Here is a 20,583-nt window from a genome sequence, read left to right on the forward strand (position 1 = left end):
TAGGCGCGCGTCAGTTTTAATTACTAATCTCCTTTCGCGCACGTTCCACCGTTATCGATATAATTTAGGCGTACGCATGCATAAATTACCATTAGATCAGATAGATCTTTTCCCTCGATCTTTCCTTATCTCTGGCACATTCAAACCAAACGCTCGATTTCTTCGCAACGCTGTGGTTAATGTCCCGTTTGATCGCTCGACGAACCGACCGACGACGATCGATCAAGAGATCAAGGCCAACGCTACGATCCGCGAGATCGATCGTTTTTCCATTGGCTCGGACAACCATCGTTTCCGTGATCCACTTATTACGCCACCTTCCGTGCGCGTTCACCGGTAATAATTACCTAATTATTATCCACTCAATAAGAAATGTTTCTTACCTACAATCGTAAACTTATGTACGTTACACGACAACGTCGTCTACGCTATGATTAGTACGGTCATGAAAATAATTTTTTACAACCCCGAATGAGGTGCATGATTGATTAAAAGGAGATACTATTTTTTAGTGTAACTAATAATCGAATCGTTTTGTTGATATAATGTTCTGATTTTCTCTAGTTATTCATCAATGACCATATGAAGGAAAGATTTGTACTATGTCATTCGCGGAAATGTACAAGAAAATGTTTGTTACTGACATAATCGTTCTTTACGAATCATTTATTTTGCAACTAAAGTGATTCGAATGAAAGTAACGTGTCTCACCTATGCATTTGTGGGAAATTTACAGATACAAAAATGTATAGATTGCAAATAATGTTAGAAATGTATAATATCAAGTATTCGTTGCAATGGTATTCAATGAAATAAACACTTTTCTAGCAAAATGTAAAATTGCATAAACACCCACGGTTTAATTATAATATTTAAGGCAATTTTATTGCTTTACTTACTATAAAAATATGAGTCTGCGTAAAGATCCACGGCTTAGTGAAATGTTCTTCACTCAATGAGAAATTCATATTTTTAATTTGTTAAATCGTCAGTTAGAAGACAAATAGGAAAAGATGATTTCCATCGTAGATCAGTCAACGAAAGTAAAGACGATGTTGGTATCTGAAAATACCAATTATTATTTACTTCGGCGCGAAACGATCGCAAGTTGTTGGAAGATCGAGAGGCAAGGGAAACGGATAATAGATAAACGAGATATGCGGCGTTTCACGGTCGATAATTCCGCCTCTAATCGATTATGTTATTTTTCATCGTTCCTCCCCTTCTGTTCGGTTGCCTCGTGATCGAACAGTTCTCATATCGGCTGAGAAGATCGTGGCGAAAACGCTGGACGAACGATTATTCCTTATTTCCCGTAAATGAGCGGGCAATCAGCACTTTAATGCGATACCAAGGAATAATCCGCCGATCCCATCGACTCGCCGCGTGGTTATTAATCCATCGTTTAATTGTTTCCTTTTCTAAACCGTTCTTTCGTATGAATTAACATTTTTTCACGTTTTGTTTGCCATTTAAATTAAAATTAATCGTGTTTCGTAGCAACTGTCCGAAATATTCATCTGTTCTATTCGAACATGCAAATAAATCTACGTATATATTGAGATTTACTTTTAACACAAACGAAACAGCTTTCTTAAGTAAAGAAATTGTAATATTAGGTCCAAAGGATTATCAATTACAAGATAAAGAATCAACTTGCCATCTTCGATTAACTTGTTAAAAACTTGTATAATAAGTATAGGAAATACTAAACTCGAAAAGTACTATTTCCATGTACCTGGACATAAAATATATAGCAATTAGTTAATCAAACATAGCATTCGAAATTAATCAATAAAAAAGATGTGTTTCGACACGAGGTTGAGTCCTTCGTAACGATAAAGTATAGAAAAGTAAAAATGAAACATAATCTTCCTGTCATTTATTCTATTAAATTGTTGTACTCTGATTTATTTTCATAATGACGAAAAAGAATATTTTAGAAATCTGTGAACATTACTTGGAGGAAGAAACAATGAAACATTTGTCGAAAGAATAAAATACTAATTTATAAAATACATACGTTGTCCTTAAGTTCTGAACTTTCCAAACAGCTTTCTTACGCTTCAAATTCTTGAAACGAAGGCACAGCTTACATTTTCTCGTAAACAAGCGATGATAGATAATCGTATTCTAGAAAGGACATTTACCTTGCGAAAGGAAAGTTGCACCACCACGTGCACCACCAAGCGCGACGATCATCAATCTCGACGTTTAAAAAAACATTCAACCAATACGCATAATTTCTCGCGAGAAAGGTACCGTTTTCGGAAAGAACGACAGACTCCGTGACGAGGGTCCAGAGGAAATGAGAGAAAAAGACGAAGAGAGGGATTCGATGCACAGAGTTGGCGGTGTGCACTGTTGATCGCGCCTGCTCGTTGTCAAGCGTCCCCTTAAGCAACTAGAGCGAAGTAATAAAAATAATCACTTACAATCTAAACTTCCAGTCCATCCTCGTGGCAGCCATGACGCGCTGCTCGGTTCCACGGACCTGCAAGACCTTCGTTCGCCCTCGTCGCTGAGGAACCAGTCCCTGGAAACTCACTGGAACAGGGTCTCTCACGAATCACCAGTTGCACTGTCTTCCCTCTCGTCGAAATCGAAAGCGCTCGCTAACGTAATATCACGCGTATCTGTGCACGTGTATACGCGTGTATATTAACGAACTATGTCTGTCGTTGGCCGCGTAGAACCCGTTCACCACCGGTTTCCGTTTAGCCGCGCCACGAACGGTCCGTTTCCACTGTCTGGTCGCGGCAGACGATCCACTTCCACTGTAACGGAAGGAGAACACCCGACGTCGAACGAAACGTATCGTAACAATACGACTCTACCGATCGTATCGATCTATCGTCGATTGCAACGTATCGGATTTTTATTTCAATAATATTTCTTTTCTTCTTCGTCGAGATTTACAAAAATTTCCTCCTTTCTGTTACGTTCTCTGTGTTTGCAATTGGTGCACGAAACGAAGGATCGCTGAGTCTCGATATACGGTTGTGTTCTTTCTACCGAAAGTCAAAATAGAGGCGCGCGTCAGTAGAACCGATCAAGAGTAGAAGGATAAAGAGAAGAGGACGGGCTTCCTACGCGCGATCCACGAAAATGGAGCAACGTGCGTTCTGTGCCACTGTTCTCCGTTCTCCGTAACACTCTGCCAGGATATCCGCGCGTGGCTGCTCGTCTTCCACGGCTGCGAAAGGTGGGAAGATGAGGAGGAGGAGGACGAAGAGTAGTAGAAATAGAAGAGGTTATGCCGAGGTGGAGGCGGTGGTGGTGGTGCTGGTGACGGCGGTGGAGGTAGAAGAGATGGTGGAAGTGGTGACGACGGTGGTGGACGAATGATTGTGACGGTGGTGGAGATGGTGGTGGAGGTGGTGGTGGTGGTGGTGGTGGTGGTGAATGGTGATAGTGGAGTGGTGGAGGTGGGTACTCGTGAGAGGATCCTCGCCGTGTGGAGTACTAAGTAATAATGACATGGTCTAGGAGATGCCAGTCAGTTTTGTAATAACGTCCGTAAAAAGTGAATTTCCAACGAAGGTGGGGAAACGTAGCTGGGTCCAATCCGAGATAGCATGGGTTCGGCAGTTGGCCAATCGGAGCGCGACATTCCGGACCCCCAGGCTCCTTCGTCCTCGTCTTTTTCACAAGTTTTTTCGTTCCTCTCGCGAACCATCTTCTTCACAGAGTCGTAGGTGTTTTTGAAGTTGCGCTAGTATGCTACTTGAAACGGACCGCCCGAGAGAAACGCTTTGGGTGTCGAGAGCGGATGAACAGAATCGAGCATTTCGAATCGAAACGTTTCGTTCGAACAGACTCTAGGAAGTTGCCGATTCGTACGAAATATTTTCCTGCGATGGTTTGTCTTTTTACGAAGATTTTAGATTCGAGAGAACGAACAAAGTTGCAAATATCAGAAAAATCGTTAATTACGAAAGAAGCGTGATTTGTCAAAACGAACGTGGTTCAAGAATTCGGGAAGCGAAATCGCACGTGTCGATCTGCGATTGTACAGGTTGTTGTCATTATGGAGCATTACGCCATCGCCAGGTACTCGGTACATTTAACTGTGAACGGTATGGTGTATAATATGTCAATATGATGGTACCATCGTTAGAAAATGATCACCGCAAGAACAAATCGGTCCACGAGGATGATCTTTGGTAACGAGAAAAAATGATTTGCCTCGTATCATGTAGATGCTACAGGCACCGATAGCTATCTCTTTATTGCATAACAATAACTTATTTCTTTTTTTTTGCTTATCTTATTTATTTTTGCTTTTCATTAATCCTATTTCGTTTATCACGTCGATGTGTTTCGTGCTTCTCTTCGTATTAACGTTCGAAATTTTGAAATTCAAACTAGTGATATGCTTTGTAGATTGCACTTATTAAAGATATCCAAATTCCAGTGATTTTTAATTTAATTTACGATCAGTTTCCTAATAAATACAGAATAGCAATTTATAAAATGATTCTATCGAAAACTATAACATACGAGCCATTTGGAATTGCTTTTCGTAGCATGATTCAAGACTGATATTACTTTTTTATTAATCCAATACTTGGTTAAAAAGTTATAAATACATACAATTAAACATACAGTTAACTGTTAAATAGAAATTTAAAAGTTAAATACAAATAAATACAAAAGTTACAATACATAGCTAGAAATACATTGTGCGAACGGAACACTCTACATAATTCTTATAATTAACGAACAAGAAATTAGTAATATCGCCAACGCAAAGCTTAAGTAACACATCAACCTCCGAACAAACGACAAAACGGCAGATTTTTCTGGTCGTTTTGAAGAATAATAAAAAGGGTCATTGTTCGGCAGGAACTACTGTCGCTTTGAGCAGCGTTTCCGCGAAGATTCCGTTTCGCACTCGTGTAACGGCACCGGGCGCATCCTCGCCAGGGAAATCGTCGAACTGTTGGAAAGAGAAAGAGACCGGTACGCCACCAGAAAGAATTCCGTAATAGAAGTCCCTTATTTCCGGGAAAGAAATCTTTATTTTTCAACTGAATTTCCCATGACTCGTTAATTGCCTGCGCTCGCGTTCCGTTGGACCTATGGCGTGACGTCATTAGTTTCCGCACCATCAAGAAATCCACGAATAATTGATACCGATACGATAATCCCGTGATTATCGTCTTAGTTTTCCATTAGCCTGAGAATGCCAGCTTCAACATCGTATTTCAATTAGACGAGCGAAATAAGCGGTTAAAGAAGAGAAATAATTTACGATAAAGATGCATCCTCACTGAAGCAACAATTTTGTACATTTTGTAGTCTATCGTTTCTTGTATGTTTCAAACAATACTCAATAAGTATCAAACCTGTAGAAACATTTTATCGTTTCGGTTTCAAAGTGACAATTTGTTTCAAGCAAACAAGTTAACAACTGTGAAACAGTCTATGAACTGTGAACATTGAAAGATCGTTTGAGTTTCTCAGAAGCCAAACTAATTAACTGTACTTTGCTCAGAAACATAATTGCTATACAATGTCTTAAAAATTGTATCATATTCACTTCCATGAACTTATTTATCGAAAGAGAAGCGTACAGATAATTGTAAATTCGAATGTGAATTTTAAAGAATAACATTTGTAATATCGTCAGTCTTTCTATTTTTTAACGTATACAGTTAATGTCAGTGTGGCCTCTGAACTACTCATTTGTTTCCATCTTAAAGTATCGCCGCGTGTTCCCTATTTTCCGCCAAAATCTGCCTCCAAACGGAAACAAATAATTTTTGTTACTATCAACACACATTAACTAATAACCATCAATTTTTTCAAAAACCATAATACATCAACAAAAAGCTCCTCGCTGTTGTCCCCGTGAGGATGCTGCTTAAGGAACCTTGGAAGAGTTTCGTGCTCGATCCTGTTCCTCGTCTCGATCAGTGACGTGAAAGGAAATCGTTCGTTTACGAGCACCAAAGGTTAATTGATACGATGCTACTACTAAATAATAATTAGGCCAAGAGTACTACCGATGAACCAACAGGGAATTGATAAATGGACCGAGTTAGGTTTGGTACACATGGCGATGCATCGCCTGGAACATGCGAACAGGCTACCGTTCGCAGAGAACGTTTCCGCGAACCGTCTGTTTTCACGTAACGGGATCGGTATCTGCGGAAATTGACGAAATTGTCGACGATACCGGTTACATCGGGGAGAACGTTGCATAAGATGGTTCCGCGTGTCGGAGGGCACCAACGGTTTTCGTTTTCACTCAGGTTTATGGCTTCGTGCATTTCTCTCGGTTCTTTTGAATTTTCCCAATGTTAGAAATATCTTCCATATTCGCTGAGTTGAGTATTAGCGATGCATTCCTTCAGAGTCCCTGCGGCTCCTGAAGTATTTAGATAGAACACCATAGAAATTTTAACCGATAGAAAACCGCCACTATACTCTGCATCCTCCCCTAGAGACTGCAAGGTGTTCATGAAGATTTCCTCCACGAAAAACAAGAAATGTTAAGAAAAGTTGAGAAATTATTGACAAAGGATTCTATCATGAGTTATGAAGTTCTAAGACTTTAAAGTTTGCTAACATACAGATGTTTATATTAATTTTTATAGTTTCAGTCAGTTTCTTCAAATCGAAAGTTTTGTCACTTGTACTACTTTTTTCTTTTGCAGACTTTTTATTTATTAACATCACTGACCTCTTGAGAATGGTAATGCGAAGAACTTTATCGTTATAGTTCTGTCTGAATTTCATCTGCTAAAATATTGACGCGCACAATCGAGAATTTTACTTATTCTTATTTCAGAAATCCTTTGTTGTCGTTATCAGTTCATCGTCTCGTAACAGCGCGGCATGCTTTACCTATTACGCGTTTTGTAACGTAAACGACGTAACGGTGAACTTCTCTGCAGGTCCCTGTGAACGAAATACGTATCTTAATTATCTTCTTTTGATAAATTTAACGAGCTTCTTGCGCGAGATCCATCTCCGCGGATTTTTATCTAATTTGCTTATCAAACAACGAACACGTCGCGTTGGCCTATTTCTCACTATACACTAGGTGCTCTTATTCTTCTTCCACGTACCAAACAAAATGATTTAACGGTATTAACACCCGGTCACGAGTCTCTCTTTTTTATACGATACTCTTCAAATCTTTATGATTCTCTAACAAAATGTCCCACTAATCATTCTTAAATATATCTGTCAAGCCGTTTTTGAGCGATTGTCATTTTCATTTTCTATACACGTTATGGAATTTGATAAATTTTGTAGCTTTTTGTGAGGTAAATAAATACAGAACTGTAAGATAGTACAGACAGGGTGTGGCAGGTGTGGTACAATCGGATTCCACACTCCGTGTGGAAGAATAAGTTGAGCGACTGAATAGAATTCTTTTGACTCAAGCCTCGCTTTAGAGAGTTGAAAATTTGTCAAATGTAAACTTGGCTATTTCTATACTGGGTATAAGTGAACCAACAGAATGTCATTTTATATGGAAAGCAGGTCGAAAAAGTGAACAAACAATCGAAGTCAAATCAAATTTTCGTTTACGAGGAAAATGAATTAAAAAATGCATGCACGAGACTAATTCCCGACTAAAAATTGTAAAACGAAAACATTTTAATCTACAAATTTGAGTTACTTGTGCGATTATATTCCACTATATATAAAATAATCTCCGGCTAATTATTATCGAAATTAGCCGAGTTCTCGTATATTTAACACTAGAACTACAGAAACTATTTCTACCAAAAAAGCAGTCAAAGTGGCTGGTCTTTAAAAAATACGTAATAACAGAATATTTTTATATTTATTGATTTATTACTTTCTTACAGAAGCAATTCCATGTTATATAGTACATTTTTCGTATTATTAATCCATTTGGGACTATGATCCCTAAACGAGGGTTGACACATTTATAAAATTGTAGAATCAGTTATTTTAACTGCAGTGGTATTTCTAGTAATTTTCCTGATAACTGATATCATCGTATCGAATGATACGCGGTAAAAATTTGAAAAACGTGTGGGAAGCCGTACAAAAAGAGGAAACTGGTTAATTGGGGTTCGATAAACTGACTGCAGGACCCTTTTACGCTTTGACAAGTACCACTCATTTTGCCTGGTATTGGTATAAGTAGCCTTGATACAAAATTATTTTCAGTTTGAATACATAAAAAAGAGAATAAAATTCATCGTATTATTCTTTTAGTTATCGTTGCGAAAGTCGTTACATCATTGCGGAAAAAATATAACACGAAGTAGGAATTTTAAAATAAAATTATAGAACTAATCAATTTGACTGGTGTGTAAGTTCCAGTGTTAACAAGTTTCAAATTAGATTTGTCAAAAGCGGAGACTTAAACGAAACAAATTGATTCTAAATCTCCTACCCAATATAAAATACGTAACTCAATTTCGAAAAAAAGATTGACCTGCATTAATAGCGTCTGTAACTCTCTCAAGTTCTCTGTCCATATGTTGCGTTTTTGAATAGATAAACTCGTGTTTAATTTGAACATTGCGTTTTTATTCACGGAGGAGGCCATGTTTTACGGGAAATCTCATTGACAATGACACTGCAGCAAACCAAACAATTGAAACCTGACCTAGGGCACAAAGCCGCAGAAATGACTAAATACCGACTCATTAAACGTAATTGTTTGTGTACCAGCGAAGTGAATACGAGTCCCCTTCTGGTGGCACGCTTGATGCGTCGCTCTTGCGTGCGTGTAATCTTTAAACGAGACTTACGTATGTTACGCGTACGCTGATCAATCTGATTTTTCTGTTCTTTTTTCCTAAGCAACATCAACTTTGTTATTTATAAAAGATTCGAGATATAATTAACTAATAAAGCATTTTACGAGCTTTGTTTATAACTCAGACTGACATTTTATGCCCACACCAAGTAAACAATAAATATATTTTTTCTATTTTAGTGCATTATATTTTCTTTGCAAAAACATCAAAAAATGAGTGTTTCTATTGTTAATAATTGCAAATAAAATTTGTTCTGCTGTTGAAAAAAGGTTCGGTCTTGAAGCAGTTAAAATTGCTTGATGCGAGAAGAATGATACAAGTTTCGAAAAAAAGTAATTAAAAATATCGTATCAGATAATTATCTTAAAAAATTAAGCATTTTTCTTATTAACATGAGTAAGATCGATAAATATTATAACAATACATAGTACGAAAAGCTTTCTGTACAGTTCAAACCTAACTTCTTCCTCAAGACGTTCTAATTTGTGTCACAGAACATCCAGAAGACGTATTCAAAAAATATTTTATAGGATATTACCAAAATTTCTTTAAAACATGCATAAGATGTCTGTGTACTGTTTGTAATGTCCGGGACGGTTTGATGGATTGGTAAAATTACTGCAACCTTTCGGATTACCTGAATGGTAATCCGTTCTTGAACCACGTACATAACAAGCATGTACAACAAGTTCAATGCGGTTAATCTCGTTACAAATCACGGTACAGAGAATACCTACAATCTCCGTGAAATCCCTCTTTATCCAAGGTCTGGCAACGCAAACGAGTTGCAAAGGAGTTCGACTTGAATCGATTGTAAGCTTACAATTAGTATCTTCAACTGTGGATTATCATTAGAGCGGAGTAAATCTCTTTTCACATTCGACATCTTCAACTTCTTATTGCTTCACAATATTTGAAGAAATATATAAATGAAGATAATTAGATTTAGAATAGATTTTAATAAAATCGTTGCGATAATATAAATCTAATAATCAATTACATAATGCATGTACATATTACATGTATTTTAACCATGGAAACATGACCTATAAAAAGGCGGTATAACATTACTGGAAAAATTATCTGTTATACATTCGATCGATTAATCGTTCTACAACAAAGTCTATTTTAAATATTATTACATTATACAAGTTATAGATACAGAAAATGTACAATATTCGAGCAGCAATATGTAACGCGAACTGTAATTTCTCAATACAACAATATTGTTCCTAAATCGTCTGGAAATAGAATTCCACGCGAAGAATCATTTGAAACAGAAGCGTGTCTTGTTCTTTTATACATCGGTGGCCCTGAAAGTTCGCACAGCCGAGAAACAATGGTCCCAGAAGTCGAACCACGGTAACTGTTGCATTATTCGCTGCAAGATGCAGCGTCAACCGGGCTATCGTGGGTTTCGATCGACCTCTTGCTGGATGTTAGAGGCCACGTTCGCCGAGCTGTCGTCCTTTCCTTCTGTTTTAAACTCGATGGCCAAGCGAACGATAATAGAACAAGCAGTTTGGCTGAATTACGAATTATTTGCCTTAGCGTTTTCAGAGGAAAATTTTTATCTGCGACACCATTGTCAGAGATAATTTGACCCGGTCAAAGAATTCCTGCAAACGAACAGTTTCACTTTACAATTCCGTCTCTCTTCCTTCTTATCGTTGTTCACGTAATTCTCATGAGTAATGTTGACTTCGTGATTTAGGAAGTTGGTGTACCGTTTCGTAGATCCTCCGACACGTTTAATACAAGAGAAAATGTTAGGTTATTGTTTTTGTGTTTTTATGATAGATGATTGGCGTGTAATAGCTCCATTTGTCTAAATTCTATAACATCCTACGAATTCTGATAATCAACCACTTGGAATTATTCTATATTTTTACATTTTATTTTTCTCGTAAAGACGTCAGAAAATCGCTCTGGAACCATATTCTTCGTTTTAACATCGATTTACATTTTCGAAATAAAAATTAACGAAAGAAACTTTAGGTATTGAAACCGCAACCTTATTTATACGCTTTACATTTCTTTTATTCATGGAGTATCTAATTTTTCCTGTTCATCGTTCAAAATATATGTTTCTCGAGAAGAATCAGGAACATATGCGCCTGAAATTCAATAGAGTTAAATGGCAAGAAATTATGCACTTGATGGAAAATTAACCCGCTAAACTTGTGAAAATTGCCGAACAGAAAACGTATTGTATAATACTCTTCTACTTTGCATTTCAAATCACGAATTCAATCTCCTCTTCGATTCTTATTACCATCGCCTCCTTTTCACGACTCTTTGTCCCACAACATTACAACCACAATTTCATAAAGATACACCTGCAAGTACCTCAATCTTGCACAAAGTCTTTTACACGCCCTGTAACAAACGCCTTACACAAAGATTACATCCACCTCACGATCACGAAATGCATTTCCATCTACATACATGTAGACTTGTGTTTTCCAGTCATTACGATACCAAACACGATACAAACAATGAAAAAGTTTGATGAACTTCCGATTTGAGGCGACGTCTTGATCATCATCGTCCGACTGGTATAATAGCCGTTGTTTCGTTCGGCTCGTTTGACCCTTGCCCATGAAATCATCCTACTATAATAATTTACTGCTACCAGCTCGTGTTTCTAGTCGGTAGGCGCCTTCGTTCCTCTCAATCTAGATCGGTCGGAGGAAGAAGCAACGTTTCTCGAGTCAGCCCTGGGAATCGAACCCGGAACCCAGCCTGTTTTCTTTTTCCTCGCGGTACCTTCTGCCCGTACTATCTTCGCTCCACGCCGCAAAACTGCCCTGCGAGTTATCCTATCGACCATTTCTTCAATTTCGCTGGATGCATTTTCCGTTACGCGAACGCGGAATCTCCATTGAAATTCCGAATCATACATGACGCGTCTTCACGCTTTTTTAGGGGAAAAATTATCCCTTTTGTGGGTTTTATTTGTGAGTTATTTTCCTTTTGATTCGTTTGTTCTTTTCTGCGATTGAGAGTTTAAAAAAATAACAAAAGGAAGTAAATGATAATCTTTTGATTTGTGTTACAAGTGGTTTAATCGTTAAAGGGTTCAGATGAAGATTAGTGCAAGTGACAGGAACTTTAATTTGAAACAAGACTGGACCGACACTATCCTTATATAATCCATTCTAAAATACAGTGACAAGTGTTTAACATAAATTAAAGTGTAATTATTATATGTATACTTGAATTGAATATTTGAAAGTTGTTCAATATTTACTTTAAACTACTTTTAAATTTGCAATTCTTTACTGAAATTCTACTTCATTTGACTCTTTTCAATTTTATTATATATTCAACCTTTAAAACTAGAAAGATTAACAAATTTTAGCTTCTTCATTTTTACAACTTTTCTATTTACTCCCATAAATCATAATAAGGTATTGTCAAGTAAGATTTCTTTTTACAATATTTTCTTCACACACCTCATGTGACTTGGCAAGGCTGGACCAACACTATCCTTCTATAATACATTCTAAGATACAATGACAAGTGCTTAAATAAATTACAGTGTAATTATTATATATGTACTTGAATTGAAAATTTAAAAGTTGTACAATATCTACATACATGTTACATACATGTCTTTAAATTACTTTTAAATTTACAACTCTGTACTGAAATTCTACTTCATTCAACCGTTAAAACTAGAAAGATTAAGAAATTTTAGTTTCTTCATTTTTACAACTTCTCTATTGACTCCCATAAATATTGTAATAAATGTCATAACAAGATATTGTCAAAGAAGATTTCTTTTTACAATATTTTCTTCACACACCTCACGTGACTTATATCTCGATAATAGTACTCTTTCACAATGAAGAATCCTTGTATACTTAATGTCTGGCTAGACGTTATGTATCTCCTCAAACAAAGATAAAAGATGCGAAGAGAGTATCAAGCGGAACCGGTAAGGAGCTACGTTTGAAAGTAACAGCTCTATTAAATGCGATCGTACAGCTTCGAACTTCCTGCTGTTGCTTCACCGACGACGATAATCGATGCTTAAGGACACGACAAAGGCAAGAAAGAATTCACTTGATCAGCGCTCGTTGAAGGATCGAGAACGGTGAATAAAATATATACATATTTCTGTAGTGAACCATCGGGAATTCACCGTTACGTGGTTCACCTCATAGTCTGAAAAGATCAAGGAAAGAATAGTGTGATAACCATTTGATTCGATAAGATACCAAATATCTCTGGTATACAAAATATTTTTTTTTGTTATATCTATTACATCGAATTCAAATACAATATATAATAAGCAAATCGCGAATATTTATATACTTTGATGACTGCAACTAAAGAAATTTGTTTTGCTTCCTAAATATTATAATAAATACTTTTCTTTGGATAGTTTATACACTTTTGTCTATTTAAATTCCTTATGAACGAATGAACGTTATCTAAAACGAGATAATGGATGATGATTGCTGAAATATTTGACCTGAAGAATAGCCCATTTAAGTGTTTAATAGTAGTCAATCAAAATACTAGAACACTACTTACTCTGATATCTTTTCATGCCCGAGTTATTCTGAAATTGGTTGCCAAGTTCGTAATTTATGGTATCCGCGGCTTCGTACAAAAAATCCAAATGAAATCCAGGAAATGAATTTTTAAAGACACTTTACGTTGCAAATTTTTATAAGACTTGATAGAATAGCCATAGATTATTGACAAACTAATTATACATTAAACACTGAAAGATACAGAAAATGATAGGTAATGAAAAAGTCTAACAGTAGATTGGAATTTAGTATAGAAAAATGTAAGAATAAGTGCAAATATTTATACTGTGACAAAAAGTTCGTTAATCAGTGCATTAGATCACGCGATCTTCGCGCCGTTGAGGAATCGATCCCGAAACAGAGAATCGACGATCGTGTTTTCCCGTTGTACAAACAGCTTCCGGTATGATGCTTCGTTGTATGGCTGTCCTGTGTAATGACACGTCCTCTGGTTATGGTGTCACTCGTCTATTGTTCGCTCGTTAATTACACAGGTGACTAGAGCCTCGTTCGCACGTCATGTTTTATTTTCTGGAGGAATTACGGTGACACGGTGAAACATGGATATAATTGAGGACCTGTAGAACAAGCATCATAAGGAAAACAGTAAAAATCATTAGTAAGAAAGAATCGTCGTATGGATAGCACGAATAATATAGTTTGATCCTGTGGATTAATTTTAACGTATACCTTAAATCCGTATCATTGAACTTATTAGAAAATCAATTGTAGATGATGAGTATTCTAGGGATCCCTAGAATCAATTTAAATGGTTTTCGAATCTTAAAAGATGATATTTTGGTAGATATAAATATAGTGAATATGATCAGATAGATATAGCGAACCGAGAACAAAGTAGATTCTGTAGAAAAACTCCAATCGGTAACTTAAATTTATGTGTTTAGATTTGGATATTAGGGAATTGTAGGTGATGCGTATTCTAGGGATCCCTAGAATGAATTTAAATGGTTTTCGAATCTTAAAAGATGATATTTTGATGGATATAAATATAGTGAATATGATCAGATAGATATAGCGAACCGAGAAGAAAGTTGTTTCTGTAGAAAAACTCCAATCGATAACTTAAATTTATGTGTTTAGATTTGGATATTAGGGAATTGTAGGTGATGCGTATTCTAGGGATCCCTAGAATGAATTTAAATGGTTTTCGAATCTTAAAAGATGATATTTTGGTAGATATAAATATAGTGAATGTGATCAGATAGATATAGCGAACCGAGAACAAAGTAGATTCTGTAGAAAAAGTCCAATCGGTAACTTAAATTTATGTGTTTAGATTTGGATATTAGAGAATTGTAGGTGATGCGTATTCTAGGGATCCCTAGAATGAATTTAAATGGTTTTCGAATCTCAAAAGATGATATTTTGGTAAATATAAATATAGTGAATGTGATCAGATAGATATAGCGAACTGAGAATAAAGTAGATTCTGTAGAAAAACTCCAATCGGTAACTTAAATTTATGTGTTTAGATTTGGATATTAGGGAATTGTAGGTGATGCGTATTCTAGGGATCCCTAGGATGAATTTAAATGGTTTTCGAATCTCAAAAGATGATATTAAATATAAATATAGTGAATATAATATAGTAAATATAAATATAGTGAATGTGATCAGATAGATATAGCGAACTGAGAATAAAGTAGATTCTGTAGAAAAACTCCAATCGGTAACTTAAATTTATGTGTTTAGATTTGGATATTAGGGAATTGTAGGTGATGCGTATTCTAGGGATCCCTAGAATCAATTTAAATGGTTTCCGAATCTTAAAAGATGATATTTTGATAGATATAAATATAGTGAATGTGATCAGATAGACATAGCGAACTGAAAACAAAGTAGATTCTGTAGAAAAACTCCAATCGATAACTTAAATTTATGTGTTTAGATTTGGATATTAGGGAATTGTAGGTGATGCGTATTCTAGGGATCCCTAGAATGAATTTAAATGGTTTTCGAATCTCAGAAGATGATATTTTGGTAAATATAAATATAGTGAATGTGATCAGATAGATATAGCGAACCTAGAACAAAGTTGATTCTGTAGAAAAATTCCAATTTATGTGTTTAGATTCGGATATTACAGAACTAATTACAAATGCTAAAGTAATATTTCGAAAATTACGGTTCTAAATATCGATGAACTTAAACAGTTTAGAAATCTTGATTTAAAGAGGAACGATCATCAAGAAGTTTATAGCTCAGTCACGATAGTAGAGATCCTTACAATGAAGTCGTTTAACCAGGTGGATACTTGTCAGATACCTGTTCCACGAAGATACAGCATCGCCATAGAGATCGGAACCAATCCCTTCGTGGGAGAGACGAAACGATTTCATGGTCGTTCCCTGTTACGGTTCGATTGTCTCTCATCTTCCATCGGCTTTGTTCTTTCCTTCTAGGACCATGTGTTAATTGCATTAGTGTAGGGCGAAACTTTGCAAGAGTTTTCGCAAAACTGGGAGAGATGCATCGCTCTCTAAGTACTTTAACGTTGCAAAACAGTGCAAGATGCATCGGCGGTTGGAAATGTTATGAAACAGTTTGCAACTGGCATTTCCGGTTCATCCTCTCTTTTTTAACCGCTCTATTGCCCTCGTTTCTCATTATTCACAACAAAGTTTCGAAAAGATTTTTTTTTTTATTATAACTTGTTTGTTAGTCGTTATTATCCAGGTCAGAGATTCGAAGAATATTTTGTTATCGATCATCTTTGTTAAACAGAAATTTATTTCAGCTATAGAAACATTTGTAATATTTTGAAATCCACTTTTTACATTTGCATTATAAAACATGTTTTCGAAAGGTATCGTCATATTACACTTTTCTCCCTTAAATATCCTTCTTGTTCAGATCTCTATGCCCTGGAGCGTGTAATTCTTATATTTCATTACCATTTTGATTCTAAATCCCGCGGGACTGTACCTTATTACCATATTACCATAACCTTACACTAAGTATAAATATTTCTACAATTATTAAGACATAATTACACAGGTAGAATTGCAGAGAAGTGGTACTTTAGAGAATCTTCAAGACGTACAAAATTAAAATCCAGTATTATAAATTAACGGTTGATCGTACTGTTTCATCTGATTTCTAACGATCATCCATATTAGTGAATATTAAATATCGAAATATTCCTATTTCAACTTGGATAGGTTAATTAAAATAATGACGATGGTAAAAAATCATCTAATAGCCGGTTATGACTTCATATCCTGTTGTTTCCAACCGATGATAATAAAAAATACATTTATTAGATAGAATCAAACTCTAACCTAACTGCGATCATTACATGAGCTGAGATGCATCGATCGACCCAGGTTGCATAAAAGGATCTAATAAACAGAAAACGTAGTTGACGAGACTGACCTCCACCTTCCTCTTTGACGCGTGACTGTATATGTATTTACTGTATCAATCCTGTAGATATCGATCGTTTGAATTGATAAAGCATCTATCGTAATTTATAGGAAATCGTTAATTATAGGTTGCTAAACTCAATCCGGCAGTAATGATTAAGGATGTATGGAAGAAAACATTCGTGGTATAACATGATTGAATTTATTGAACTTAATTAACACATTCTGTTCGAGCCATTTTAATATCTTATTTATAAAAAGAATTTTCCCTTAACATCATCTCTAGGTACACAGCCATGGTTTATATTGCAATATTTTCTAGATATGTATATCAGGCTTTTTTATTTATATAGTAATAATTTTCATCGTTCTTCTTCGTCTTTAACTACTATGGGATATAATTTATTTAATAAATATAATGAATGAGTAAGTCGAACGTACACTATCGTGAATTTGAAAAAAGTTAATTTATAATTCTATTACTGAAAGAAATTCTTTAATAAAAAATGTATCGAAGTAGATAAAAAATTAGCATTAATTTTCAGTGGTTAAAAATGTCGCAAGAAGTTATAGGAACAACTAAGAGAGTGATAAAAAAAGGGAGCGATATTTTATAACGTCCAAGAGTTGTTAGCCAAAGCCTGGTCCCCTACTTGAACTTGTTATTTCCAACCGATTTCTCGAAAGTCGTTGATCCGCAAAATTACCAGAGATATTGCGGTTCAAATTTAAAACTCCATTGTAACGACGCTTTACCAATAATCGTTGCAACCTGGCTCCTCTTCTATTGTTTTTCCCAGCGTCGTTCACCACTGGCTTTGTCATCTCTCACGCTCCCACACTTCGTGGTCAGTCGACTGTCACGCTCAGTGAGACATTACAAATTCGTTGATAGCTTTTAACGAGTCGTTTCCGTTTGATAATTTATTTTTTCTCACAAACTGAGGTGCAAGGTAATCTAACTGGGATTACTTTTGCAAGAAACCATAAAGTATCAGAGTATTAAGCAGATTGGAATGTTATAAGTATTGGATTGTTAGAGCATAAAGAGATTGTGATATTGAAACATTTAATATTAGAATTTTGGGATATCAAGAACCAAAAAATTGAAATATTAGAGCATTTAGGATTAAAAGTTTGGAACATCGGTGTATTTGATATGAGAAGATTGAGGCATCAAAATATTAACTAACGAAGGATAAAAGTATCTAGGGTATGTATCATTCGGGTGTTGAATTAATCAAATATTCTTATTAAATAATTTAGAATATTGAAATATTAAAAATCAAAATTTTGAAGTATTAAAAATTGATCGTGGGAAAGATCAGGAGTGGATATTAGGGCAATGGAGTAGCTTCAAAGATTGAGAAAAACTTCTGAAACAAAGTGATTCGTCCAGTTCATTATCAAGAAAGATAATTGTCTACAGTCTATAAAATGCCTGTTTATGTTAATCGCATTGTTTGCTCTACCTTTGTTGAGCGAGATGTATATACTTATATACTTCTTTTGTGTTTATGTCATCCGAAAGTATGGTATAAAGAGTCAGTATCTCGTAAAGGAATCATACTGTCACCCAACAGGTCGTCAGGTCTAAGGTCATGTCTTATAACACAAAAAAATACTGGTGGATACAGAACCCATAACAAAATAAGAGAGAACATTAAACCGACAGAACTCAATTCTGACACCGCATAACACAGGTATAAAATGTAAATACTGTAAATATTTGTAAATAATCCTATTTGACATCCCTCCACTCCATCCCTCTCATCCCACCCCTCCCCAAAGTTTCACAGCACCCAAAAAGCAGACTACCGAAGCGTCCTGTTTTGCGACCAAGTTTTCAGGACAGAAAAAAGTAAAAAAGAAATACATAAAAAGAGTTCCGCTCCCCAGAGGCTTAAACCCAAAAACTGTATCATACAACGAAAAATGTAAAGCATCGGCACATAATACAGCATGGCTACGTCGTACCGCCGCGTATCGGTACCTTTGCCTAACATACCATTACAAAAATTCATGTTTATCGTGAATAATGTACCTAAAACTGTATTTTCTGGTCTCAATAAACTTTAAACCTCTCTTTAAAAAAAAAGGTCTAAGGTCTTCGACACACGCGTCGTCGTCGTCACATTAGAACGAACAAAATTGACGTTACCCTGAATAATTAGGTTCTCTCTCTCTCACTCTGAATTTTATTTCAATTTCGTTAGCAGCAGCTCCCAACGCTTTCAAGTGTTTTGTTTAAAATTTACTTTAACTAAAAAATAAGACAATTTAAATAAATAAAGGGAGAAAGAAATTCACTTAAATACCAGTTTTATTTTGTAATTTTTAAGCGTATGATATATCTTGAAACAATTTCCAAAATGCAATCCTGGTTTTCTAGGACATCTATTAATTTGGACATGAAAGAGTGGGACTCGACAAAGGAGTTCCTGAGATAAAAAATGATATCGAGTCACAATCGACATAGGAGTGCAAAAGGTTAACGAGCTTGCTATCGATATTAATCAAATTATTCCTACGATAACATTTGATACGATTATAACATCAATTATACAATTTACAGCTTTCTTTAGATTTTTATTTTTACGATAACGTTTACTTTTATTTGTATGGTATTAAAAAATATTTGCACATCTTATCTTTAATATTAGTTAATATTAAAGTGTCAACAAGAAGCACGTGCACATACCTTTATTTTACAACGAGATATTTCTTTTATCAAATCTTACATTCCACTTTCATAGTATTTGCAGTATTGTAATATCAAATATAAATAAATTTATATATATATATATACACTGTAACAAATGGTGTGCAAGTACTTTGTATTTTTAAATAAACTAAATAACCACTAACAATATTTATTTTCTCCCATTTGCATAATTAATCTCCTTCTAGTAAAAGGTGTTAGCAAAATACTTCTACAGACACCAAGTTCCTATTCCCTCGTAGAACAACTTCATCGTTTATAAAACAGGGTGTATAAAGGTACGATAGTTTTTAATGAAGCAGCGATCGTGTCATCCTTTGGGTCGTCGGGTCGAAGGTGTTCAATGTACGTGCTCTTCAATTAACCCTCCCCGGCCTATCGACAGGTCTGATCGGATCCGTGCAGCCGCATCGAACAACCGTGCTCGTAGTACTTTCGCCATGCTCGCAGCGTGGGATGATTCGATCCTCTGTCTTTATACTTGCGTACCGTCAATGGATCGTAGTTTTTTCCACGTCAGTCATCCGCGTCATAAAGCCATCGACGTTTTATTCCAGCCTCGTTTTACCACCCACCTGTTCGTTATACTACCGCTTTATAGTACCAAAGACCGGTTGTTAGTAAATCTCTACCGAACGTAACTGAATTTCAGTCTCTGAAGTGAGTATAAATAAAATTGTCACGACTTTTATCCCGAAGTAACGGTTGTTACATGTCTATTAGAGCCATTAAATGAAAAGAGGTATATCATGTGACAATAAAGGAGTCAGGTTAACAGGAGTTCTTTTCAACGAGGGATTAACCAAACAAAAGATTCTTTCGCCATTCGTTCAAGGTAATTTCGAAATCTCTTTCCGAATGAAGACACAGAAACAGATGATGGGGATAAAAATTATTTTGAACGCGTACAGAATAGAGAAACGAGGTCTCGATCGATACGAATTTCGAGAGTTTCGACGAAGCAACGGTACTTGATAACCTCGAACCAATTATGCATGCGAATTATTTCGCAAACATTACTCTGTGTTCGCATTTCCCCTCGGTGGTTTTTCAGTCTGTCGATTTGCGGTCAGGTTCTTCGTTAATTTTCTATAACGCGCTTCTTATATCGACGTCGATCCTCCCATCCTTCTCACGTAGATATTTTTTTCTAGAAAATTGCAGTTAAG

At 35.8% G+C, this 20,583-nt stretch overlaps 1 protein-coding gene and 1 long non-coding RNA gene across 2 annotated transcripts in view; one reads left to right on the plus strand and one right to left on the minus strand.

Annotated features, from left to right (window-relative positions):
* The window catches only part of LOC126869803 (uncharacterized), a 93,654-nt gene extending 90,424 nt beyond the window's left edge, over nt 1-3,230 (minus strand). Inside the window, exon 1 of the mRNA XM_050626813.1 lies at nt 2,436-3,230. Within this exon, the coding sequence (XP_050482770.1) occupies nt 2,436-2,470 (35 nt within the window). The 5' untranslated portion in view covers nt 2,471-3,230. The remainder of the gene's footprint in view (nt 1-2,435) is intronic.
* LOC126869838 (uncharacterized) overlaps nt 1-20,583 on the plus strand; it is a 67,025-nt gene that overhangs the window by 27,044 nt on the left and 19,398 nt on the right. The window lies entirely within an intron of this gene.

This window comes from Bombus huntii, chromosome 9, assembly GCF_024542735.1.
Source record: "Bombus huntii isolate Logan2020A chromosome 9, iyBomHunt1.1, whole genome shotgun sequence".
In the NCBI taxonomy this organism is placed as follows: domain Eukaryota; kingdom Metazoa; phylum Arthropoda; class Insecta; order Hymenoptera; family Apidae; genus Bombus; species Bombus huntii.